This window comes from Crinia signifera, chromosome 19, assembly GCF_055691185.1.
Source record: "Crinia signifera chromosome 19, ASM5569118v1, whole genome shotgun sequence".
In the NCBI taxonomy this organism is placed as follows: Eukaryota; Metazoa; Chordata; class Amphibia; order Anura; family Myobatrachidae; genus Crinia; species Crinia signifera.
The window spans coordinates 54972863-54997099 of record NC_139226.1 but is presented as its reverse complement, the minus strand read 5'-3'; the positions used below and the strand labels follow the sequence as shown (position 1 = coordinate 54997099).

The window sequence follows — 24237 nt, the reverse complement described above, 5'->3', positions numbered from 1 at the left end:
CTAACAGGGGACTCTCAGAGTTGCTGCTATCTTTAGAATTGGGCGCGGACTTTTGGGTATCTTTTGTCTTTTTTTGTGTCTATTTTCTGTTAGCTACTCAAAAACCGCTGCCGCTGCAATATGCCACTGTTCAAAGATAGAACCAAAAGGAGCTATAATGTGAAGAGCATTTTTGATGAAGAGGAATTTGAGTTGGATATGGAGGACGATGGAGATGACTACTTTGGGCATCTTAATGCCCTAGAGAAATTAGCCACTAAAGAACTAAAAGGGTGGTATGACATCGCCACGCTGGAAAAGTACCTCGAGGTGAACAGGATCCCGAGAGGTCTACGCCTTCAGAAAACGCCAACTTATGGCATAGACAATCCAGCCTTCCTCAAAATCTGGAACGCCATTCTTGATGAGTGTTCGGCTAAACTGATGACAGCGCTAATTAACGAAAGAAAAACTGAATTAGTGACACTGGAAAGTGAGATGGGTAGAATTGAAGGACTCTTGGTGAAATTCGACTCAAGTGAGGAATTTAAAAGGGACATTTCAGATTTGCAGTCTAAATTGGATACCCTGGAAAAAGAAATCATCCTGCGGAAACAAAAAAAGTTTATAAGAGACAAAAGGGACTATATCAGTGGCCATATTCACATTTGGCCAAATGAGAATAGGAACCCTGATATTCCATCTAGGAGATTTCGCCCAGCTAATAATAACTCCAATTGGGAAAAACCAAGACGGGGCTCATTCTGGGATAGAGAAGATAACACCTCTCGACCATTGAACCACTATCAGAATAACTATCAAGGTCGGAGACCAAATGAAAGGTACAATGAAAGACCCAGAAGACATGAGTACCGCGATCAGAGGGATGATTACCATCAAAGAAGAAGGTTTAGGGACAGAATACCATCTTATCAAGATTCCTACCAACAACAACGAAATGATAGGTTCAGATCCCCTTCTCCTCACCGGAATCAAAAACATTTTTTAGACGTAGAACAAGATTCGGGCCCTCCACATCGCACTGTGCGGGAAGAATTGTATACCCGTCTGGAATCCCCACATGGCCTGAAGCGCAGATTAAATGGAGACCCAGAGGGTGCAGAGGGGGTAAGCGGCTCTCCAAAGAAGAAAAGAGGTCCAGCCTTACCATCGCTAGGACCGGAGTTATTAACAACTCAACGAAAGAACTATCTACTGAAGAGAACACGCTATTAAATAAAGGTCTTAAGTTTGCGCCAGACGGCCATGTCAATCACTTCAATCTGTTCATCGACCTGAATAAATACATCAGAAACCTCACAGTTCAACGTCACTTCTTAAAGAACCAATCCAATGTTATCAAAACTGACAAAACCACCGACGTTAAGCCCTTAGTAGCCCCGGTTTCACATTTTTATCCGGTGGAATCTAGAGGAAGTCACCTGAATATCTTCTACGAAGCAGTTAGTGAAGATTTCAGGACTATAAAACCCAATAAATATCTACCAAAAAACCTAAACCCTCAAGAGAATAGAGCTTTGAAAACATTGAAAAGTGATGAAAACACAATTATTAAGAGTGCGGATAAGGGTGGAGCCGTCGTACTTCAGAATAGGTCTGATTACCTCACTGAGGCTGAAAAAATTCTAAGCGATGAATCCACCTACAAAAAAATTCCCGAGAATCCGTCCATGGTTTTTCAAGGCGAGTTAGAGTTACTCCTTTTTTCAGGCCTACAAAATGGGGTCCTTTGTAAGGAGGAATTTGATTATATCAATACAAAATTCCCAGTACTCCCAATTTTTTATCATATTCCGAAGGTCCATAAGGACAAGGATCGACCTCCGGGACGCCCCATAATAGCCGGGGTAAACTCCCTGACCGCCAACCTTTCTCACTTCCTTGATCTAAAACTGCAACCTTATGTCATGCAGAATATCTCTCATTTGAAAGATAGTTCCTCGGTTCTACAGTTGCTCAAAGGCAAAATTTGGTCAATGGACTATTGTTGGCTCACCATTGACGTGCAAGGTCTCTATTCGTCAATTCCCCACAGTAAAGGAGTTGAGTCAGTTGAAAAAATCTTAAGAAGTGACCCGAAAAATACTGACTCTGAAATATCGTTCCTCGTCAACAGTATGAAGTTCATCCTAACCCATAATCTCTTTGAGTTTAACAATGAGTTTTATATTCAACAACAAGGCACAGCTATGGGGACGAAGTTTGCCCCGGCATATGCAAATCTCCATATGCGTGCCTGGGAAGAACAGTTCGTCTATGGATCACGTTTTGAAGCAAATATCATCATGTACAAAAGATACATAGACGATCTTTTACTGATCTGGCAAGGGGATGAGTCAAGTATTGAAGAATTTATGTCACACATACATGATAACGACTTCAACCTTAAATTTACATATAAATCAAATCCCACTAAGATCGAATATCTGGATTTGGAGTTGGAAGGAGTACCCGGTAAGGAAATTGCTACCCGCACATATTTTAAATCGGTAGATGCCAATAGCTTCATTCCTGCAACGAGTTGCCATTTTCCTGCCTGGAAGAACAGCGTGCCATTCGCACAGTTTTTGAGGATCAGACGTAACTGTAATGATGACAGTGAGTTCTGGTCCCAATCACAATTACTCTTTGACCGCTTTGTGGAAAGGGGATATAAAGTGGAGTTTGTAGAAGAGGCCAGAGGTAAAGCCTTTACTCATCAAAGGGAGGAGTTGTTATCTAAAATCAGCAAACCTCAAAGAGAACCTACAAGTAGACCTTTTGTGACGCAATTCAATTGCGAGAACTATCAAATCAAAAGAGTACTTGAGAAACACTGGTCTATTCTTCTACGAGATCCAGTACTTGGTCCACACTTGCCCCCAAGGCCCAATATGGTTTACCGACGGGCTAAAAACCTTAAATCAATTTTGGCTCCAAGTCGAATGAAACCACTAACTACCACAACTCCAAAAGTGGTTCAGTTTCTAAACAAAAAACCAGGAGTGTTGCCTTGCAATAAATGTATTTGTTGCCCCCATTTGGAGAAAGCCCCTTTCCACCACATCATGGAAAATGGCAGAGAGTATAAAATTAAAGACGCAGTGACCTGCAACTCTGATTTTGTCATTTATAAAATCACCTGTAGCTGTAATCTGATTTATATCGGGAAGACCATAAGACAGGTCAAGTTGAGAATACAGGAACACATGCGTAACATCAAGAACAGAGTTAAAGTACACAGCTTGCCCAGGCATTACCTGGAGAAACACAATTCTTTGGTTACAAGAGAGAATTTTAAATTCACCATTTTAGAACATGTCCCATCAAATCCTAGAGGTGGGGACAGAGGCCGTGAACTGATCAAAAAGGAAAGTTTTTGGATTTACTCTTTAAATTCCTTAACCCCGAAAGGACTGAACGAGGGCATAGATATAGTGGCCTTCTTATAATTTTCATTTCTTTCGTCTGTGGTCCTTGGTCCCCTGTCTCCTTATCATCCTCTATTCTTTATATACTTTTTTGGGTTTTTTTATATACATACCTTTTTGAATTAAATAGGTTGTTTATATACAGAGCAAATTTCGATGGAAATGGAACAATGATGTACTGGTAGGAGTATAATAACTACTAGAGTCCACTTTTTTGCTATGAGTGTTAATAGGGACTTTCTACGTTGTCCTCCCCACTCCTGAGTGTAATCAGGTCACTGCCCACTTCTTTAGGGGTATTATATTATTTAATTGGATTAAATGAGGTTAGATTAGTTAATTTATATCTTTATTTATTATTAAATATATTTTTTATTATAAATTTATTTATAGGTTTAGTGTTTATTAGGACACTGAGTATTTTTTATACACTCTAGGATGGTTAACACCAATAATATATCATTTTGATAGGTCATCATAAAATTAAAATTAAAAATAATATATTGAGTTATACACATTTAGTTTAAAATAGATAATCTATATCACTTTATCCATGAGGTGTTCTATATAATGTTATGATTAATATAAATACACGGTAATTAATATAAGTATATGTATAGGGGATCATGCACTGCTATACCTTTTTTTCATATTTGTTAGCACCCCTTTAAAATTGTATATTTCCCCCTTAAAAGGAAGGGTTAATGTGACTATTGCTTTTGGATGGGTTTCTTTGCCCATATTGAAGCCGTTGGTGGTTATACTGTGGGAGCTTCCTGGTTACCATACTTAAGATGGCGGCGATCTGAACCGCTTGTTATGTCTACATGACGTTATAGGGGACGCATATGCGTTCCACCTACTGTGGTAGACGTCGGCTTATAACGCTCGGCGTACGCGCCGTCTATTACAGCCCTCAGAGGGCGCAGTGATGCCAACCACGAGCGACGGGGAGACGCTTATGCGTTCCACCCCGATCCAAAATGGCGCCTGTTTGGAACGCACGGCGGGAGCGCCGTGCGTTCCTGTCTAAAATAAAGTATTTTTCGGGTACTATGTAATAGCGGAACTTAAGATAGTCCACTAGCGTGGTGATCAGAGATCAGGCCCGCTTGTCCAGAGCCCATAAAACCCTAAATTAGCTTTTTCACTTTTCATAATTGAAAGGAAGTGATGTCATAGGCTTAGGCCTATATATAGCTTCCTGTTAGTACAGGGATTCACTTGGCTGTTTGGATACAGTGTGACAAGCGTCCAGTTACCCAGGTTTATGTGAGTATTGGCTTTTTTCATATAGGCTCCTACTAGTAATCATTGTCCCATATAGTTTTTTCTGTATGTAATTTTTGATTGGACATTTATCTCTTGCTTTTCTAAGTGGATTCTTGGATGAATTGTATTGCTGACATCTGTAATAGAGTGGGATCTGTTGAGATTTGTACCAGTAAAAACTGACAAGAGCTCTGTCAGTAGGTGTAATGTAAGTTCTACCCCAGTCCACCTTACACGTGATCCACACTTTAGGTGCCGGTGGTGGTTACAAATGTAGAGATGAGAAATAGAATCTAATTTGCCAATTGTATACATTTTCCCATCCAGATCATTACCCACTTAATGTGTTTATGCTCAGTCAATTTGAGACACTGCAAGAAGGTATTGTTTTTTTATGCATTCTCTCTGTATGTATGTATTTTTAAGTAATTTTTTATGTATGTTTTTAGTCATTTTTGTATTTATTATTTAAATGTTGGTCATAGACCTGATGCATTTGTACTGGTCTATTTATTATTATTATTTGTACTGAAGCAATCAATTGCTTTTTTTAGGAAAATCTATACAGTGTCAATTAGATATGGCAAACGTTGATAATGGTTTTTGCATATGTATTCTGCAAATGATACTCTGCAGTGTTGTTCAATTTTTTTCCGTCCTCATTATCTTTTTTCGTCTTCATTGTCCTCCTCCTCCTTCTGAATTCCTTTTTTAGCTTAAATGAGCTTTACATGTTTCCTCCTGTTTTTTTCTGATATATTGTATTGTTATTTTTAGAGCAACTGCAGCTTTGATAAATCAAGTCGTCTAATGCCCCTGATGAAGTCACGTGGTTGACGAAACGCGTTGGGCCTGTCGTTATACTGAATTATCACAGATGTTGTCAAATTGATTCATTTATATGATTATAATATCACTGTACTTTTTATGAGCCGTGTTGTTGGCTTTTATTAAATTTTTGATTGTGTAAAAAAAAGTTGTGTACTTTCACCTTCTAGCGCACTCTGTTCCTGTTTTGTATTTCTATCTGTTCTGGGTCTCAGCTAACAGGGGACTCTCAGAGTTGCTGCTATCTTTAGAATTGGGCGCGGACTTTTGGGTATCTTTTGTCTTTTTTTATATATATATATATATATATATATAATAGTTTTGGATTGTAACTATTGAGGGTGAGATGTACTAAATTGTAAAAAGTGATAAGGTGGAGCTTTATAAACAACCAGCCAATCAGCTCCTACCTGTCATGTTTCAAACACAGCCTGTAACACAGGGGTGGGGAACCTTCTGAGGTCCGAGGGCCATTTTCAATGAGGCATAATGCCTCAGGGGCCATTTATAAAAAAAAAAAAAAAACAACTTACAAATCATCCTGCGCCAGCCGTCCTATGCTCCGACGGGTGCCGCAGGTTACGAGTCGCCGGTCTGTGTGGTCCGGCGGCTGTGCAGGGAGTCTCATACAGGCGAAATCTCGTGAGAGGTCAGTAGCTCTCGCGAGATTTCACCTGTATGAGACTCGCTGCACAGACAGGCTCCGGGGGCCGTATACGGCCCGCGGGCCGGAGGTTCCCCACCACTGCTGTAACATGACAGGTAGGAACTGATTGGTTGGTGGTTTATCACTTTCCATTTTTTGTCTGTGTCCATAGTAAATGAGCCATAGCAATACTGAAATTGTAGTTCATAAGGGGTCGCTTTTCACTTAATTTTTAAGCGATCTGACCAGATCGCTAAGAAATGGAGCACTGATCGGTCCCATGTATCGCTATCGCCTGCAGGGAAAGCCAGTGCTTGCACTGTCTATCCTGCTAGATAAACGATAGGCAAAGCCCTGCTCTGCACAAATCACTCAGCACACATTGCCTTGTGCATCAATGGTGTACCGCAATGTGTGCTGAGCGATGGTGCTTTAGCCTGTCGCTCAGCAAGAGAGCCGGGTTACCCCGTGAGTACGGGCTATATACTGACATTTAGGAAGATGCTGGGTTGATCACAGGTCATCCATAATCGTTCCAGCGTTGCATGCACAGAAATAGATGCATATATTTGCCTGTATGTGTCTCTGCGTGAAGGTTGCCGCTGTCCATACACTTGTCTTCCTTAACACCATCATCATAATCAGAGTGCACCATACCTATCCCTGGTGCAAAAGATCCATCTTAAATGTTCATAATTCTGTCCAGTCCCTGTGCATTCTCCAATTCCATCCATTTGCCTTCACGGAACTTAAGGTGCCCATACACTGAGGTGATTTGGTCCGATTTCGCCCGATTGCAACCAATCGGCCCGTAAAATTGGACCAAATCGTCCCTCCCTGACATGCCGTTGGGTCCGATGCGCGGTTCCGTGCGCATCAAACCCGCAGGCCATCCGACCACCCGTTGCTCCTAGTGGCGAGGTGTGCGGGAAGCAGGGACGCATGCGATCCATCACAAAGGATCACATGCGTCCCTGGCGCCGGGAAGGTCTCAGCGTCTCGCAGGCTGTCGGGTGTCTGTACACTGATGCGAGACATCGCAGGCAGTGTATGGGCACCTTTAGCCAATGTGGGAATTCCCAGATTTGTCCCTCATTCCACAAGGGGAGTTCTGCACCACTCTGCCTTGGTGTAGTTCAATTCCGGATCATGCGCAGTGCAAAAACGTGATCTGGATGATAGGTCGACATAGGTAAAAGTTAAACAAATGAAAAGGTCAACATGAGTTTGACACAAAAAATGTTTTAATCAACAATCCACATGGCGAGCTAAGCAAGGGCATATAGTGCGCTAATCGGGGTCCATGTGCTGAAATCTACACAAAGTGACACTGTTGTGGCATTATCCTGCCCCCCCCCCCATGGGCATGTGTGCTACATTACAGTGCCTTCATGTGGAAGAAAGAATGCAGTTTTATTATTATTTAGGGCCGATTCAGAGTTGATTGCTGTTATGCAAATTTGCAATCCTATTGATTATTGAATGACTGCACAGGCGTACGGATTGTAGCACACAACGCCAATGTCAATCAGATGTGTCCTCATATATATGGTCTTAATATGCGATGCAGCATGAGGTGCCTGGTGTGAGTGAGCCACTCATGTAACTTAGGGATGGCCATCAACCATCAGTGATTCAAAATCATCGATAGTTTATGGCCAATGTCAAATACTTTTGCCATCGATGGAGGAGAACCAGATGGTTTCCCTCCATTGATGGCACAGCAAAATCCATGTTTTGCTTTTGTTTGTTTTTTTCAAAGTGCCGGGACACGGAGCATAGCTCCGACACCTGCGAAGCCCCACCCACGTGTTTTGATTGGCCCACAGGCCAATCAAGTCAAACATAATAGATGACCATCGATATGTCAAACTATCGATGGTCATCCATTGCATAGTTTTACACTATCGATGGGCAGTTGCAGTTTTGGCATCAATGACAACCATAATTTTTTTTTTTTAACTTGGAGCCCGAGGTGGTGCTCCAAACACCCTGTGCAGTGACCTCAATCGTGCATAGCGGGCGTATGGACCCTCTTCCAAAGGAGAAGGGACCCGTTACTCCACTGATCCCTCTCAGCCCAAAGGCCGAAGAGTGGAAAATAGGTATCAGTGGGTTCTCCTCGCCGAAGCTTGGAGAGACCCTCAGTAGGCTTCCCTCTGTCTTGCGGCTCGGGGTCGCCCTCAGGGACCACAGCTTTCCCCCGAAGGAGAAAGCTTTGGTACGTGGGGAGTAGGTAGCCCATAAGGGTCGTACCTACAGCCCAAAAAACGTGACCAAACTAAGGAAAAACAGAAAATGTGAAAAGTTACAAACGTGAGAGAGGTGACGAGAAATAAATAATTAAATAGACTCCAGCCAGAAGGCTGGGTTGGGGGTGTAAAAAATTGTCCTGCCCAGGACAAGGACATGAAATGCATACCTAAATGGAAGTGCGCAGTGCTAGTAGCAAAAACGTGCTGGTGGGTACACCAGCGAACATTAAGGCACCTCCGGGTTTCCCCGGAGTCACGCTACACCTTCGAGCTCTAAGCAGCCGGCCAGTCAACGTCTGACCCAGTGTCTCTCTGCTTCACCAGTAGGCCCTTTCCGGACCCTGGCATGGGAATGGATTCTCCACCGGTCTTTTTGGTGAGTGTTCCCCGCAGAGTCCAAAAAGACTAACTAAAGGAGAAGAAAACACCTACTCAGTCCTGACGTTTCTCCCCTCCCAGGGATGGAGTACTAGGCTGGGCTTTTCGCTGTCTCGCCATTTGTGGGAGTGCATTCCTCCCGAAACAGAGCAATCTACTTGGTCCCAGCTTTTCCCGGCTTCCTGGGATTGGATACTAGACCGGGCTTTTTGAGTGACTCTCCCTCAGAGGCTATAGACCCTACCAGTGGGGAGAGTGCAGTGTTCCCTCCCCCGGCACAGTGTATATGCCAGACTTTTCACTTCCCCGAGCATGAGGTTCCCTCAGCACATAGGAGCAGATACTTGGTGTGACTGCAGCAATGATGTGTGAGGACACATCTGTATATGGAAAAATGAAGTAGCATACTAGAATAATATCTAATATAATAGCCCACATCACCTTATACAGCAAGCTCGCTGTTCAGTGCCCGTTCTGCAGCGGTGACTGTTAAAAGTTTTCCCAGAAGTATTTCCTCTGCTGTCATTAATGGACAGTCTTGGAAAGCTGTAATTTTACATTATTCACAGATGAAAGGTTTTCAGTAGTGGCAGCTGATTGTATCTTCCTGATTTACAAAGTGCATGAATATAAGGGCAGTAGGGAGCCGTCTGCTCCTGTTAGAGTAACTGGTTGGCAGAAGTGATTCTGAAGGAGATACAAAACGCTACAATTGTTCTTTTAGGCCATAAATAGAGGCCAGTCTGCTTAATAACTGATTTGTGACACTTGAGCGTTAATTAGTGATTGGCTGAGAAGGAGATGGAGGTAATCTAAACTTTCATAGCAGTCTGCATTCATTGTTTCATCCTTAGCTGATACAGACTAGAATTTTAATGTCTTTGATAAAAGAAATTGTTTATAAACTATATTTCTCTGGGGTTTTATTTTGCAGGAAGATATGTATGCCATCTTGATGTTGGCAGGAAAATGTCTACATATGATTTTATGGTTAACTTTACATGGAAAAAACCCTTTGCCTACATTTTATCTGTTGACATTAAAAATAGTGACAACATATGCCATGCCACACCCATAGAGTGTATCATTTATCCTCACGGGTACTATTATTCTGTTGCCATGTGTTTGTTTGTTTTATTTATTTATTTTTTTCATTTATCCCTGGGCTGGATGCTTATAAGCTAATTGTAAGCTTGTGAGCAGGGCCCTCCTACCTTCATGTCGGTTTGTATCTACCCAGTTTGTTTAATCACTGTTGTTTCCAGTTGTAAAGCGCAACGGAATATGCTGCGCTAAGAAACTGTCCTTTCTTAGCGCAGCATATTCCACCTCCTGTAATGGTAGGGGGGAAATAATGAGTTATACCAGCACCGCTGGCACACACCTATGTGAAGGACAGGCAGCGGCTGCCTCGCCGCTGATTGGGTTAGAGAGAGAGCGCACTTTCAGCCAATTAGCGGCCAGCCTACCTTTTGAATCTATTTTTTTAACCCCTTCATGACAGAGCCAGTTTTTGCCTTCCTGACAGAGCCCTTTTTTTCAAATCTGGCATGTATCACTTAAGTGGGGATAACTTTTTTTTGCTTTTACTTATCCCAGTGATTTTGAGATTGTTTTCTCGTGACACATTGTACTTCAAGTTAGTGGTAAATTGTCGTCGATACAGTCTGTGTTTTTTTGTGAAAAATACCAAAATGTCGTAAAAAAATGGAAAATTTTGCGATTTGCAAAATGTTACATTTTCTGCTTGTGAGACAAATAATCTTACCACTCAAAATAGTGAATAACTAACATAGACCATATGTCTACTTTATGTTGCCATCATTATTTCAACCTCATTTTCATTTTTTTGGACACTAGGAGGCTTAAAATATGAATAGCAAATTCTCAAATTTTCAAGAAAATTTCAAACTCTGATTTTTTTAGGGACCAGGTCAGTTATGATGTGACTTTGAGTGACTTGTATGTGAGACACCCCCATAAATGATGCCATTTCAAAAACTGCACCCCTCACAGTATTCAAAACAGCATTTTGGAAGTTTGTTAACCCTTTAGGTGTTTCACAGGAATTAAAAGAAAGTGTAGGTGAAATTTCAAAATTTCATTTTTTTTGCAGATTTGCAATTTTAATACATTTTTCTAAGGAACACAGTAGATTTTACTAGAGAAATGTGACTAAAAATTGATTCCCCCAATTCTTTGGTTTTCATAAATATCCTATATGTGGCCCTAGTGTGCACGGTGACCAAACCACAGGCTTCATAATAGAAGGAGCACCTACTTGATTTTGGAGCCTCCTTTTTATGAGATTATTTTTTAGGCACAATGTAGGTTTCTAGGCACCATAAGATGCTAAAAGTTAGGTACCCCCCCACAAGTGACCCCATTTTGCAAACTACACCCTTCAGGGAATTCATCTAGGGGTATAGTGTACATTTCAAACCCCCAGGGGTTTCACCAATTGTGGTACAACTGGGCAGTGAAAATGAAAAAAAATTAATTTTTCATTTTCACAGCTCAGTTGTATCAAAATTGGTGAAACCCCGGGGGGTTTGAAATGTACACTATACCCCTTGATGAATTCCCTGAAGGGTGTAGTTTGCAAAATGGGGTCACTTGTGGGGGGGTTCCACTGATTTTTGGTGGTGGAATGAATGGTGGGTGCTATGTCGCATTAGCAAGACCCCCGAAGCACCAATACAGTGGAACCCCCCCACAAGTGACCCCATTTTAGTCACCAGCTTTGGGAGGGGGGCTGGCGCTGCGGCTGGCGGGGGGGTGGGAGGGGTGCTGGTGCTGCGGCAGCCGGGTGGGTGGGAGGGAGGGGGGCTGCCGGGTGGGAGGGGGGGGGGGCTGGCGATCGGTGCGGTATATACACACACACACACACACACACACACATATATATATATATATATGTGTGTGTGTGTGTATATATATATATATATATATATATATACACACACATATATATATATATATATATATATATGTGTGTGTGTGTATATATATATATATATATATATAGTTTTTCAGTGCATATATTTTTTTTTTTTTACTTTTTCTGCAGCTTGATGCTGCTGCTGCTGCTGCGGGGGGGAGGGGGGAGGAGGTCAGCGCTGCGTGCGCTTCAGACGCTCCGGGGGAGCTGCTGCTGCTGCCGGGTGAGTGCCCGGCGGGTTGGAGGGGGGGCTGCACATCGGAGGTGATCGGTGCTGTACTTGACAGCACCGATCACCACCGATCCCTGTGTTACCGAGCGGCTTAGCCGCCGGTAACACAGGAAACGCTGTGAATGGCTGTTCAGATTTGAACAGCCAATCACAGCGATCGCCGACCGGGGGGGCACCCCTGCCCCCCCTGGGCGGCGAGGGGGGATGTCTGCTGTCAGGGACAGCAGACATCACCTAACTGTCACTGCGTCTCTAGACGCAGTGACAGTTAGAAGTCATGACGTATATATACGTCATGTGTCGGGAAGTACTTCCCGACCATGACGTATATATACGTCAAATGTCGTGAAGGGGTTAAATACTGCCGCCGGAGGTCTGCTCAGCAGCACTTCCCGGACACTGCGGAGTCAGACTGCACACAACGCGGGCTGTCTGGACCCCTCCGCTGCCCAGGTTTGTTTTTTTGCTACGCTTCTGCCCCCCCGCAGCAACCCGGTGATTTATATGGGATAAATCGCATGTGATTTATCCCATGTAAAAACGTCACATTAAGTGCCAAATTGTTAGTGAGATCTCCCGGGGAGCTGCTGGGGGAGTTTAGAGGAAAATTGGGTTTGGCTTGTCCTCAAGACCTAATTCCGATCTGATTGCAGTACAAATTTGCTCTCAAAATGGGCAAACCATGTGCACTGCAGGTGGGGCAGATGTAATATGTGTAGAGAGAGTTAGATTTGTGTAAGTTATTTTTTTCTGTGCATGGTAAATACTGGCTGCATAATTTTTGCACTGCAATTTAGATTTCAGTTTCAACACACCCTGCCCAAATTTAACTCTCTCTGCACAGGTTACATCTGCCTCACCTGCAGTGCAGCATGGCTTTCCCCATTTTGAGAACACATTTGTACAGCAATCAGATCTGAATAAGTTATCTAGAGTCTAGTTAGACAGTCAATAGGTCTACCCCATATGCTCACCATTTTTTGGCCAGATCTTGTGTACCACCATCAATATAAACGTACTGTAGATGCTTCCCATGCTTTGGGCAAGTTGGCTCACTCCGCTGTACTTATAACACATTACTGTTCCCAATCTTTGTCAACATGCATAGTGTTTTGGTTTAGATTAATTTCAATTTAAAATCCAGATTTTATGTTTTGGATTTCTTGAAAATGCATAAGAACAGCTTAAATTTTTACAATCCCAAAAATCTGATTTAAGATTCAAATTCTGAACCACCTTAGGATATCTGAATTAAAACCCATTTGGTTCAGATTTAGAACATTTGTGTGGATTTAGATTTCTTAAGAACCAAATCGCAATAAGAAATAAGGGTACTTATATATTAGTTGGGCGCCCACTATAGTTAGTACGCTCATACCCCCACTATCCATGTTGGCATGGAGTTGATTTTATATAGTGTGACGAGTGCAGCGAGTCACCGAGCCCGAAGCATGGCGAGCGTAGCGGAAAACTAAGCAAATAGCTTAGTGAGTGCCCAACTAACATAGAAGTACCGAATAAGCACTGAATTGCAGGTTGTCACTTGATTTATTCACAGATCCTTTTTTTTTTTTTTTGTAAGGCACAGCAAGGATAGTCTGGGGAAAATTATTATTTTTCTGGCATCAGATACAGATCCATAAACAACTTTTGGATTCTAATTTTTTTTTTTCTTTTCTTCTATTTTATTTATTTCTGTCCCATATTTTATCTTTTATGATTCACTGTTTGGATTCGTATTTTCTTCACATATCATCTTTTTTATGTTCTAACCTATCGTTCCTCTAACCTGATTTCTACGTTCACTGTGCCTGTTTATACTTCATTTCCATTTCATCAGGAAATTGTGGACTTCAATACCACCCAAAACTAAATCTTTGCCTACTTTCCGGGAATGGGAGGGAGGCTCCTGAATCTGGGGTGATACACCCGGCCACCTGCAACAGCATTTGACTCTCCCAGTGCTACGCTGCACTGCGTAAGCCCATCACCATTAACTTCCTGAGTAAAGTGGGGATTCGAGGAGCCGAGCACGCAGAATCATGTCATAGCCACGCCCCCTGCTTTACAGTGCTTGTAATGTCTGCCTTGTATAATGGGAGGATGAGTCACAATGATGGCACTGATGAAACTACATCTGCTAGTTAGATATAATATAGTCTAGTGTCCGTTTGTTTGTCTCCGAAACACTGCCATCTGTTGGCAGCGAGTGAAACTACCTCTCGTTCTCTTTCACACGTGCACAAACACAGAGGCATTCACAAGGTAGCAGACTAGCTTTTGAAGCATTTGCTTCAAGCAGGCTTACTAATGTTTTAATATGTTCAGTTGTGCAACACTTGATGTACACATCATCTGATATGTGAAATATTCATTACACTTTTTTACGGTTTAATGATTACAACGTTTCCTCAAACTTTGTAACATGACAAACTAGTATAAGTGCATTCCAACCTAAGCCAGTGTTTGTCTGCTCTATTGAAGGAACCTGTAAGGACAACTAGATGGCAGTATCCCGTGGATACACAAACATACTGTAGATATCACCAATATACAAAGATATCACCTCTGACCTATAGAATGTTTATTGGTATTATTTTGTTCTGGTGTAAAGTAAAGGAAATGGTGCATACCGTACTTGCATACCGTACTTGCCTACTTTGATTTCTATCTCTCTGGTAGATGCCCAGAGAGGAAAATTGGGTGGGTGGCGATGGGGCAGGGCTAAGGTAATTGCATCATCAGGCTGGATAGTGGCCCTTATTCAGATCTGATTGCAGTACAAAGTTTTTCTCAAAATGGGCAAAACCGTGTGGACTGCAGGTGGGGAAGATTTAACATGTGCAGAGGGTTAAATTTGGGTGGGGTGGGCTGAAACTGAAATCTAAATTGCAGTGTAAAAATAATGCAGCCATTATTTACCCTGCACAGAAACAAAATAATGAGAACAAATTTGTTCTGAATAAGGGCTAGTATTCGCAATGGCCGAACATCCACAGGTTCCCTGTATTTATTGGCACATTCTGTACCCAAAAAACAATTGAATTGCCTCCTTAGCTAGCCCACTTTAGATAAATCCATTATTTCCCATTTTTGTCTCTGTTTGTTGTATCATACCTAGAAAGTACTTGTGTACTGTAATACCTGGATACATTAGAGTGGAAGCGATTATATGTTAAACGGTCATTACAGTTTGCGTTTCATTGTGCGAAACACATGCATAGAATAATGATTGATGTACAGGGAGCCATTAAACGTGCAAGATCTATTCAATAGGCAGCAGAAAAGCGTGCAAAATAGGGGGCTCCTGGGATATTTAACGCTAAAGCTACTTTGATACAGAAGATCAGACCAACGTCAGTAGAAGTTTTTTTCACGGAGTCCTAACTGAAATTTATTTTGACAAACAGGTTGTTGCATTTTATTTGAGATATTAAAGAAAAGTTCTTCAACATGAAAGCAGAACTAACGCTTTTTTCATGTGTCTGCTTCAAATGCACAAAGCACATAAAGGCTTTCATCCTGACATCCTGACAACTACATAAAGTAAAATCTGGATCGGTCGAAGAATTACCGTGGAAAGGAGGAAATATATTTTAAAATAAATAAATAAAACAACCAAAATCTTCATAGTTGTAGTGTGGATTTGATGTTTTTTTGTTGTTTTTTTAAATGAGATTTAATATATGTAAAGCTACATTATAAATCACTACAACTCCATTCTCACTTTTAGGTATCTCTGGGAAGAGTCAGATCCTCTTTGCAGTTGTATTCACCTCTCGCTACCTAGACCTGTTCACAAACTTTATCTCCGTCTACAATACCTCCATGAAGGTAATACACTATATTTCTTGTAATTTGCCGAAACTAAGGGGTTAATGTACCAAGCAGTGATAGAAAAAATGCAGAAGTTGCACATTGCAGCCAATCACCTGCCCATGATTTTATAGCGGCCAATCAGCTTCTGACAATAATTTTATAGACTGCACATGCTACCTTAAAGTTAATTGGTTGCCATGGGAAATGTCTACTCTGGTCTACTTCTTCACTTAACACTGCTTGTATATCAACTCCTAAATTAGATAAATTAGTGTTACAGAATTAAAAATGCTATTTCTACTGTTGCACCGATGGGTTCTTAGTGTTCATTCTAGCACCCGCCATCTTTGAAAACACATGCAGTTCCTCTTCCCTGCCTGGGGTGTCACTGTCTGCTGTAGTGCTTCTAGCACAGTGCAGTCTGTATATCAGCACTGATATGCAAACCGGACCTGTGCTAGAAACACCACAGCAAACAGCGACACCCCAGGCAGTGAAGAGGAACTGCATGGGTTTTCAAAGATGGCGGGTGCTGGAATGAACACTAGGTTCTCCTAGTGACACATTTATTTAAAGGGCATCCCAAAATATTGTATTAAAAAAGGAGGAAATTGGAGTTTTAAGATACATCTTTGGTTGAAGAATAAGTGCAAAAGAAACACCATAGCAAGGCATTGAGGAGTCTGTGATAAAATGTCTGACCCAAGACCCATTGACCATATTATGCCAGAATGGCCATATAAGCATACTTGTGGTAACTGGGATTTTTAAGTTCACTATGTTTTGCAAACCAAGTCAGGCCTGAGATTGTTTTTACTCAGACTGAAGAAATTGTATTGTTACTTTATGGAAAATTCAGATTGAATTCTTTATAGGTGGGTTTCAGTGAGAAATTGGAGGTACAATAACCTTGGTTACATGTCCCTGTTGCCTTGCTCTAAATTTTTATCTTAGATTACTAGTTCAAATATCTCTTAATGGGCAGGATGTACTAAAAAGGAAAATGTGGGAAAAAAAATCAGAAAAGCCATATTTCACATATATACCAAGTTTAGTCCCACCTTTATGCAGCTTTAACTAATAGAAGCCTATAAAATTATTAGCAGAAGTTGATTGGCAGTCTATCGGATTTTCTTAATGTATTCCCCTGAGAGTGAACCAATCACATCGCTCACAGCACACCTGTTGCCTGCCCTGTCACACTGCACATGCCCGAGTCCTAAACCAGGAAGTCCTTCTTTTGCAAGGGACAACTCTTATCAGTAGAGGCATTATTAATGCTGGTTTGTACCCAAAAATATGCTGGATTTGTCACATTAGCAGGGCCTGATTAAGCCTTTAGGGGGCCCAGGTCACTTTAGACAGGGGGCCCTCTCCCTCTTGTCATTACTGGCTGCAAACTGCACGGGAGACACAGAGTACAGGCAGTATAAACTTAGAGACCATAGAGTCGCTAAAAAAGCAGATACATGCAAATGGCAATATTATCAGCAAAGCCCTGCATGTAGATCATACATATGTGTAATGTCACTGACTAGTTCTAATAAACTAGGAGGCAAGTTCAATTGTAAGGATATGTCATAAAGCAAAGGTAGGAAAATTGCTCTAAGAGAGTACATGTATGTCACACCAGGGGGCTGAGTCGACGAGACTGAGACCTCTGGTGGGGACCTGGACCGGTACCTGAACCGGGGAGGTTGGAGAGGACCCTTGCGCATGGACTGCGCAACAGTGCACCCTGGAGCCAATGAGTAGTCAAAGGTAAAATACAACCGAGTTTATTTAGCAGATGGTTGTAATATGACAGGCAGTAAAGTATGCAGGAATAATGATACAGTTCATGCAGATTGCAATACTTTACAGATGAGTTGAAGAATTGTATCGATGGTGGAACATCGGATCCGGAATATCGGATGTGAAGACTGTGGGTCCGGAATGACGGACGTGGAGACTGTGGGTCCGGAATGACGGACGGAAGACTTGGAAACTGGAGATCCGGAATATCGGATTTACAGGCGATGATGGGACATCGATGATTGGTGATGCTGGAGCATCGAAGGACCAGAGTCCCGGAGCTAGGCTTGGTCGCTGGGCTGTAGAGGCAGGATCACAGGCAATGGAATAACCTGGACTTCACAGGAGATGGAACAACCTGGAACACACTGCAGCATAGGAGACAACACCAGCAGGAAATACACTTGCACGGAGACAAGGACAGCTGACCATACACTGGAGACAACTGAAGCACTAGCAAAGGTTCTGAGAGCTCCCAGCATACTTATACCCACTGAGTGGCCAGGATTGGCCGGGCAGGTATGACTGGGAGATCAGAACCCTCAGGATTGGACAGTACAGACATGTGACTGGGAAGAACATGGCAGCCCCCATGTCTGCTATGGTGGGAAAGTGTGTTTGTGCACACCATGCTGGATACTGGGAGCAATGGCGGCGGACGGATGGATTGCCGTGCACTGAGTACTGTAACTGGGGACAAGGAGAGCAGCGCTGAGAAGACTGGAGGATGGCAGCGGTGATGGCGCACGGCAGACAGAACGCCGGCAGGGATGACGTCTGGACCGCAAGCTGAACCTGCGGAGGCACTTAGCCGGTAAGAAAGTCTGTCTGACAGCTCGGATCGTGACAGCACCCCCCCCCCCCCCCCTTTAAGGGTGGCCCCAGGACACCTTTTAGGCTTGCGGGGAAACTTGGAGTGGAACGCCCGGATGAGTCTGGGAGCATGGACATCGATGGCATTGGTCCATGATCGTTCTTCGGGGCCGTAGCCCTTCCAATCGATCAAATACTGCAGACGACCATATCGGATGCGAGAGTCCAAGATTTTACTGACCTCATATTCTGTTCCACGCTGGGTGCAAACCTTAGGAGCTTTGGGGAGCTTGGAATGAAAGCGATTCAGAACCAGCGGCTTGAGCAGCGAAATGTGGAATGTAGCTGGCCCTTTCAAATAGGGCGGCAACTTGAGCTTGTAAGCTACAGGATTGACGACTCGCTCAACTGGAAATGGACCAATATATCGGGGAGCGAACTTCATAGATGGCACTCTCAATCGGAGATTCTTGGTTGGCAACCGGACACGATCTCCTGGACGGAGGGCTGGCACAGCTCTGCGTTTCCTGTCGGCAAATTTCTTGTACCTGCTTGAAGCCTTCAGGAGTGAAGAACGAATGAGCTTCCAGGATTTGATGAATTGCCGGATGGTCGTGTCGACCGCTGGAACAGAGGATACAGGTTGCAGAGTGAAGTCAGGAACTCGAGGATGAAACCCATAGTTGGCAAGAAATGGAGTGACATTTGATGAAGAATGATATTGGTTATTATGGCAGAACTCTGCCCATGGAAGAAGTTGAGCCCAGTCATCTTGGGAAGAAGAGACATATGTGCGGAGAAATGCTTCAAGGTCCTGATTCACCCTCTCCGTTTGGCCATTTGTTTGAGGGTGATAGGCTGTGGAAAACTTTAGCTTGATTTGAAGCAGGGAGCACAGGCTTCGCCAGAATTTGGCTACGAATTGGACTCCTCTATCAGAGATGATTTCAAGAGGAAGCCCATGAAGCTTGAATATCTCTTTGATGAAGAGCTGGGACAGCTTGGAAGCTGACGGAAGACCGGTGAGGGGAACGAAGTGAGCCATCTTGGTGAACCGGTCAACAATCACCTAGATGGTGGTGAACTTGTCAGACTCTGGAAGATCAGTTACAAAGTCCATAGAAATATGCGTCCAAGGACGATGTGGCACTGACAGTGGCATCAGTTGCCCAGGAGGAGACTGACGACTGGTCTTGTGCTGAGCACATTTAGCACAAGAGGAGATAAAGTCCTGTACATCCTGTTTGAGGGACGGCCACCAGTAGGACCTGGTGATAAACTCGTAAGTTTTCTGAATGCCTGCATGGCCAGCGAATTTTGAAGAATGCGCCCAACAAAGCAACTTCTTCCTTAGAGCTGGCTTTACATATCTTTTCCCTGTAGGGGGCGTGAGATTAGAAACTCCCGTTGCGGAGAAGGCAACTGGATCAATAATGAAATGTTAATGTGTGGACTTAGACTCACTATCTTGCTCCCATGAGCGGGAAAGGGCATCAGCTTTTCGGTTTTGTGTCCCTGGACAGAATGACAGCTTGAAACGGAACCTGGAAAAGAAAAGTGTCCATCTGGCTTGACGGGGATTTAAACATTGAGCAGACTTAAGATACAGAAGATTCTTGTGGTCTGTGATAATTGTGATCTCATGGACAGCGCCTTCTAGAAGATATCTCCATTCTTCTAATGCCAACTTGATGGCGAGGAGCTCTTGGTCACCGATGGCATAGTTACGCTCTGCAGGCAGGAACTTACGGGAGTAGAACCCACAGGGATGAAGACGACCATCGGGCGCTTTCTGCGAGAGGACTGCCCCAACACCCACGGAGGAGGCATCAACCTCGAGAATAAAGGGCAAAGTGGTATCAGGTTGTCTTAAAACAGGCGCTGAAGTGAACCTCTGTTTCAGCAGATGGAAGGCTTCGATGGCTTCCGCCGGCCACTTCGCTGGATTAGACCCTTTTTTCGTTAAGGCAGTGATGGGAGCCACAACAGAAGAGAAGTTACGAATGAATTTTCTGTAATAATTGGCAAAACCCAGGAAACGTTGAATACCTTTCAGCGAAGAGGGAATTGGCCAATCTTGGATGGCCTGCAGTTTTCCTGGGTCCATTTGAAGACCAGAACCGGAGACAATGTACCCTAGGAAGGGTATAGACTTCACCTCGAAGACACACTTCTCCAGTTTGCAGTAGAGATGATTAGCTCGCAGCCGGGACAGAACCTCTTTGACCCAATAACGATGTTCTGTGATGTTATTGGCGTAGATTAAAATGTCATCGAGATATACAACTACATGTCGATACAGAATGTCCCGAAAAATCTCATTGACATAGTGCTGGAACACGGCTGGGGCATTGCTGAGCCCGAAGGGCATGACGAGGTACTCATAGTGGCCGTCTCTCGTATTAAACGCCGTCTTCCACTCGTCGCCCTCTCGTATGCGGATGAGATTATATGCACCCCTCAGGTCGAGTTTCGTGAAGATGGTTGCACCGCTGACACGGTCAAACAGCTCTGTGATGAGGGGCAACGGATATCGGTTCTTTACTGTGATGTCATTGAGGCCGCGATAATCAATGCAGGGACGGAGGCCTCCATCCTTCTTCTTTACGAAGAAGAATCCTGCACCAGCAGGAGAAGTCGAAGGACGGATGAATCCCTTTGCCAGATTTTCCTTGATGTAGTCGGTCATGGCTTGAGTCTCTGGAAGAGAGAGAGGATAGGTTCTACCTCTGGGTGGTTCTTTGCCTGGGATAAGGTCGATAGGGCAATCCCACGGTCTGTGAGGAGGTAGGACATCAGCGCCAAACTTGCTGAATACATCTGAGTACTCTTGGTAGGGAAGAGGCGGAAGGTCTGCTGCATCGGCTGAAGAATGACGAGCTGGGAGTACCTTTTGGAGACAGGTACCGGAGCAGGAAGGATCCCAGGAAAGGATTTCAGATGTCTTCCAATCAAGACGAGGATTGTGAAGACGGAGCCAGGGTAAACCCAGAACCAGAGCGTGAGTGGCTCGGGGTCAAACCAGGAAGAACAAAAGTTCAGTGTGCAGGACTCCCACTTTCACTGTAAGTGGCAAAGTTCTGCGGGAGACTGTCGCATTAGGAATCCTACTGCCATCCACAGCAGTAAGGAAGACAGTCTTGGAAAGACTTTCAGTGGGTAACCCCCACTTGCGGACCAGTTCTGCAGTAACGAAGTTGCCAGCGGCACCGGAATCAAGAAGTGCGGAGACAGTCTTGCTGACCAACTTGTAGGGAAACTGGAAGGACGCAATCAGTTGCTGATGGAGAGGACTTAATTACTCCTAGCCTACCCTCTCCTTGACGGGCTAGGAGGAGGAGTTTTCCTGACGCTTTAGGCATGCAGAAATTTGATGTGCAGGATCGGCACAATACAGGCAGAGCTGTGCCAACCGACGACGTCGACGTTCTCCTGGAGACAAACGGAAGCGGTTTATCTCCATTGGTTCTTCTTTGGAATGGACCGCAGGAGCAGTGGGTAAAGAAGGCGGAGGAGTTGGCACTTTAACTGGAGCGCTCTTGTGACGTTCTATAGCCCTTTCTCGGAAGCGTAGGTCTACTTTAATACATAATGATATAAGGTCACTTAGACCTGAGGGTAAATCTCTGGTAGCGAGTTCATCCTTAATACGGTCGGATAGACCATGCCAGAAAGCTGCGTATAAGGCCCCATCACACCAGGAGAGTTCAGACGGCAGAATCTGGAACTGGACCAGATATTGCCCGACGGAGCGGGATCCCTGTCTGAGACGAAGGAGTTCAGTGGAGGCAGATGCTGATCGCCCAGGCTCATCGAAGATACGCCGGAATGTTGACACGAAGTCCTTGTAGTTGGACAGGATGGCATCGGATCTTTCCCATAAGGGAGACGCCCATTCTAACGCTGCTCCACACAGGAGGGAGATGATGTAGGCGATCTTGACCCTTTCAGTAGGGAAGTTGCTGGGTTGCAGCTCAAAGTGAATCTCACACTGATTAAGAAAACCTCGGCAGGTCTTGGGGTTCCCATCATACTTAGTGGGGACCGATAGATGAAGGCGAGGTGCAGCAGCCATTACAGGAGGATGAACTGGACTTGGAAGTTCTCTGACAGGCTCAGGGCCACTGAGAGTGGTCTGTAGCTTATCCAGCCGGGAAGACAGATCTTGCAGACAATGAATCGCTTGGCTCTGCGCAGCCTCTTGCTGATCCAAGCGAACAGCCAGTTGCTGTACAGGGCTGGATGGTGATGCTTGGCTTGCGGCTGGATCCATTTGGCTAGTGCTTACTGTCACACCAGGGGGCTGAGTCGACGAGACTGAGACCTCTGGTGGGAACCTGGACCGGTACCTGAACCGGGGAGGTTGGAGAGGACCCTTGCGCATGGACTGCGCGACAGTGCACCCTGGAGCCAATGAGTAGTCAAAGGTAAAATACAACCGAGTTTATTTAGCAGATGGTTGTAATATGACAGGCAGTAAAGTATGCAGGAATAATGATACAGTTCATGCAGATTGCAATACTTTACAGATGAGTTGAAGAATTGTATCGATGGTGGAACATCGGATCCGGAATATCGGATGTGAAGACTGTGGGTCCGGAATGACGGACGTGGAGACTGTGGGTCCGGAATGACGGACGGAAGACTTGGAAACTGGAGATCCGGAATATCGGATTTACAGGCGATGATGGGACATCGATGATTGGTGATGCTGGAGCATCGAAGGACCAGAGTCCCGGAGCTAGGCTTGGTCGCTGGGCTGTAGAGGCAGGATCACAGGCGATGGAATAACCTGGACTTCACAGGAGATGGAACAACCTGGAACACACTGCAGCATAGGAGACAACACCAGCAGGAAATACACTTGCACGGAGACAAGGACAGCTGACCATACACTGGAGACAACTGAAGCACTAGCAAAGGTTCTGAGAGCTCCCAGCATACTTATACCCACTGAGTGGCCAGGATTGGCCGGGCAGGTATGACTGGGAGATCAGAACCCTCAGGATTGGACAGTACAGACATGTGACTGGGAAGAACATGGCAGCCCCCATGTCTGCTATGGCGGGAAAGTGTGTTTGTGCACACCATGCTGGATACTGGGAGCAATGGCGGCGGACGGATGGATTGCCGTGCACTGAGTACTGTCACTGGGGACAAGGAGAGCGGTGCGCAGCCGCGGACTCAGCAGCGCTGAGAAGACTGGAGGATGGCAGCGGTGATGGCGCACGGCAGACAGAACGCCGGCAGGGATGACGTCTGGACCGCAAGCTGAACCTGCGGAGGCACTTAGCCGGTAAGAAAGTCTGTCTGACAGCTCGGATCGTGACAATGTAAACTCCAAAGTTGCTGGTAGAGTACATGTAAACTCCATGGGCAAGCATGCTAGTCAGGGCATCTGGATTATCAGAGAGTTGTACCCATAATATATATGATCTTTAACTGGTCAGAAAGAATAGGGAAAATTACATGGGAGAGTATGTACAAACCTGCTGGTATTAGATTAGTCTTGCAGGATTTATAATGTACAACAGGTTGATAATCTGAAAGAATCTAATGGAGAAGTGACCATAAAGGGCTCAGATTAAAGAATAAATGATCAATGGGTAACTGCTGGGGATATATACCACATGGAAAGCCTGTGTTTGTCTCTCTGTACCTTGCTCTGTATGAGACCTCATAGGCTCAGCGCTGCCTCTGATAAAAAACCTCCCATGATGATACTGCTGCTGCTCCTGTCCTCCATGGGCCTGAGAATCGTGATGATCTCCACCAATCAGGGCTCAGTACAAAACTCTCAGCCTCTGACCTCTTGTGCAAAGTCTCATGGGACTTAGTCAACTCCCGGT

General features: G+C 44.3%; 1 protein-coding gene across 1 annotated transcript in view; it reads left to right on the top strand.

The window, feature by feature from the left end:
- Positions 1-24237, top strand: part of KDELR1 (KDEL endoplasmic reticulum protein retention receptor 1) — a 46620-nt gene that overhangs the window by 9430 nt on the left and 12953 nt on the right. Inside the window, exon 2 of the mRNA XM_083162611.1 lies at positions 15696-15796. Within this exon, the coding sequence (XP_083018737.1) occupies positions 15696-15796 (101 nt within the window). The remainder of the gene's footprint in view (positions 1-15695; positions 15797-24237) is intronic.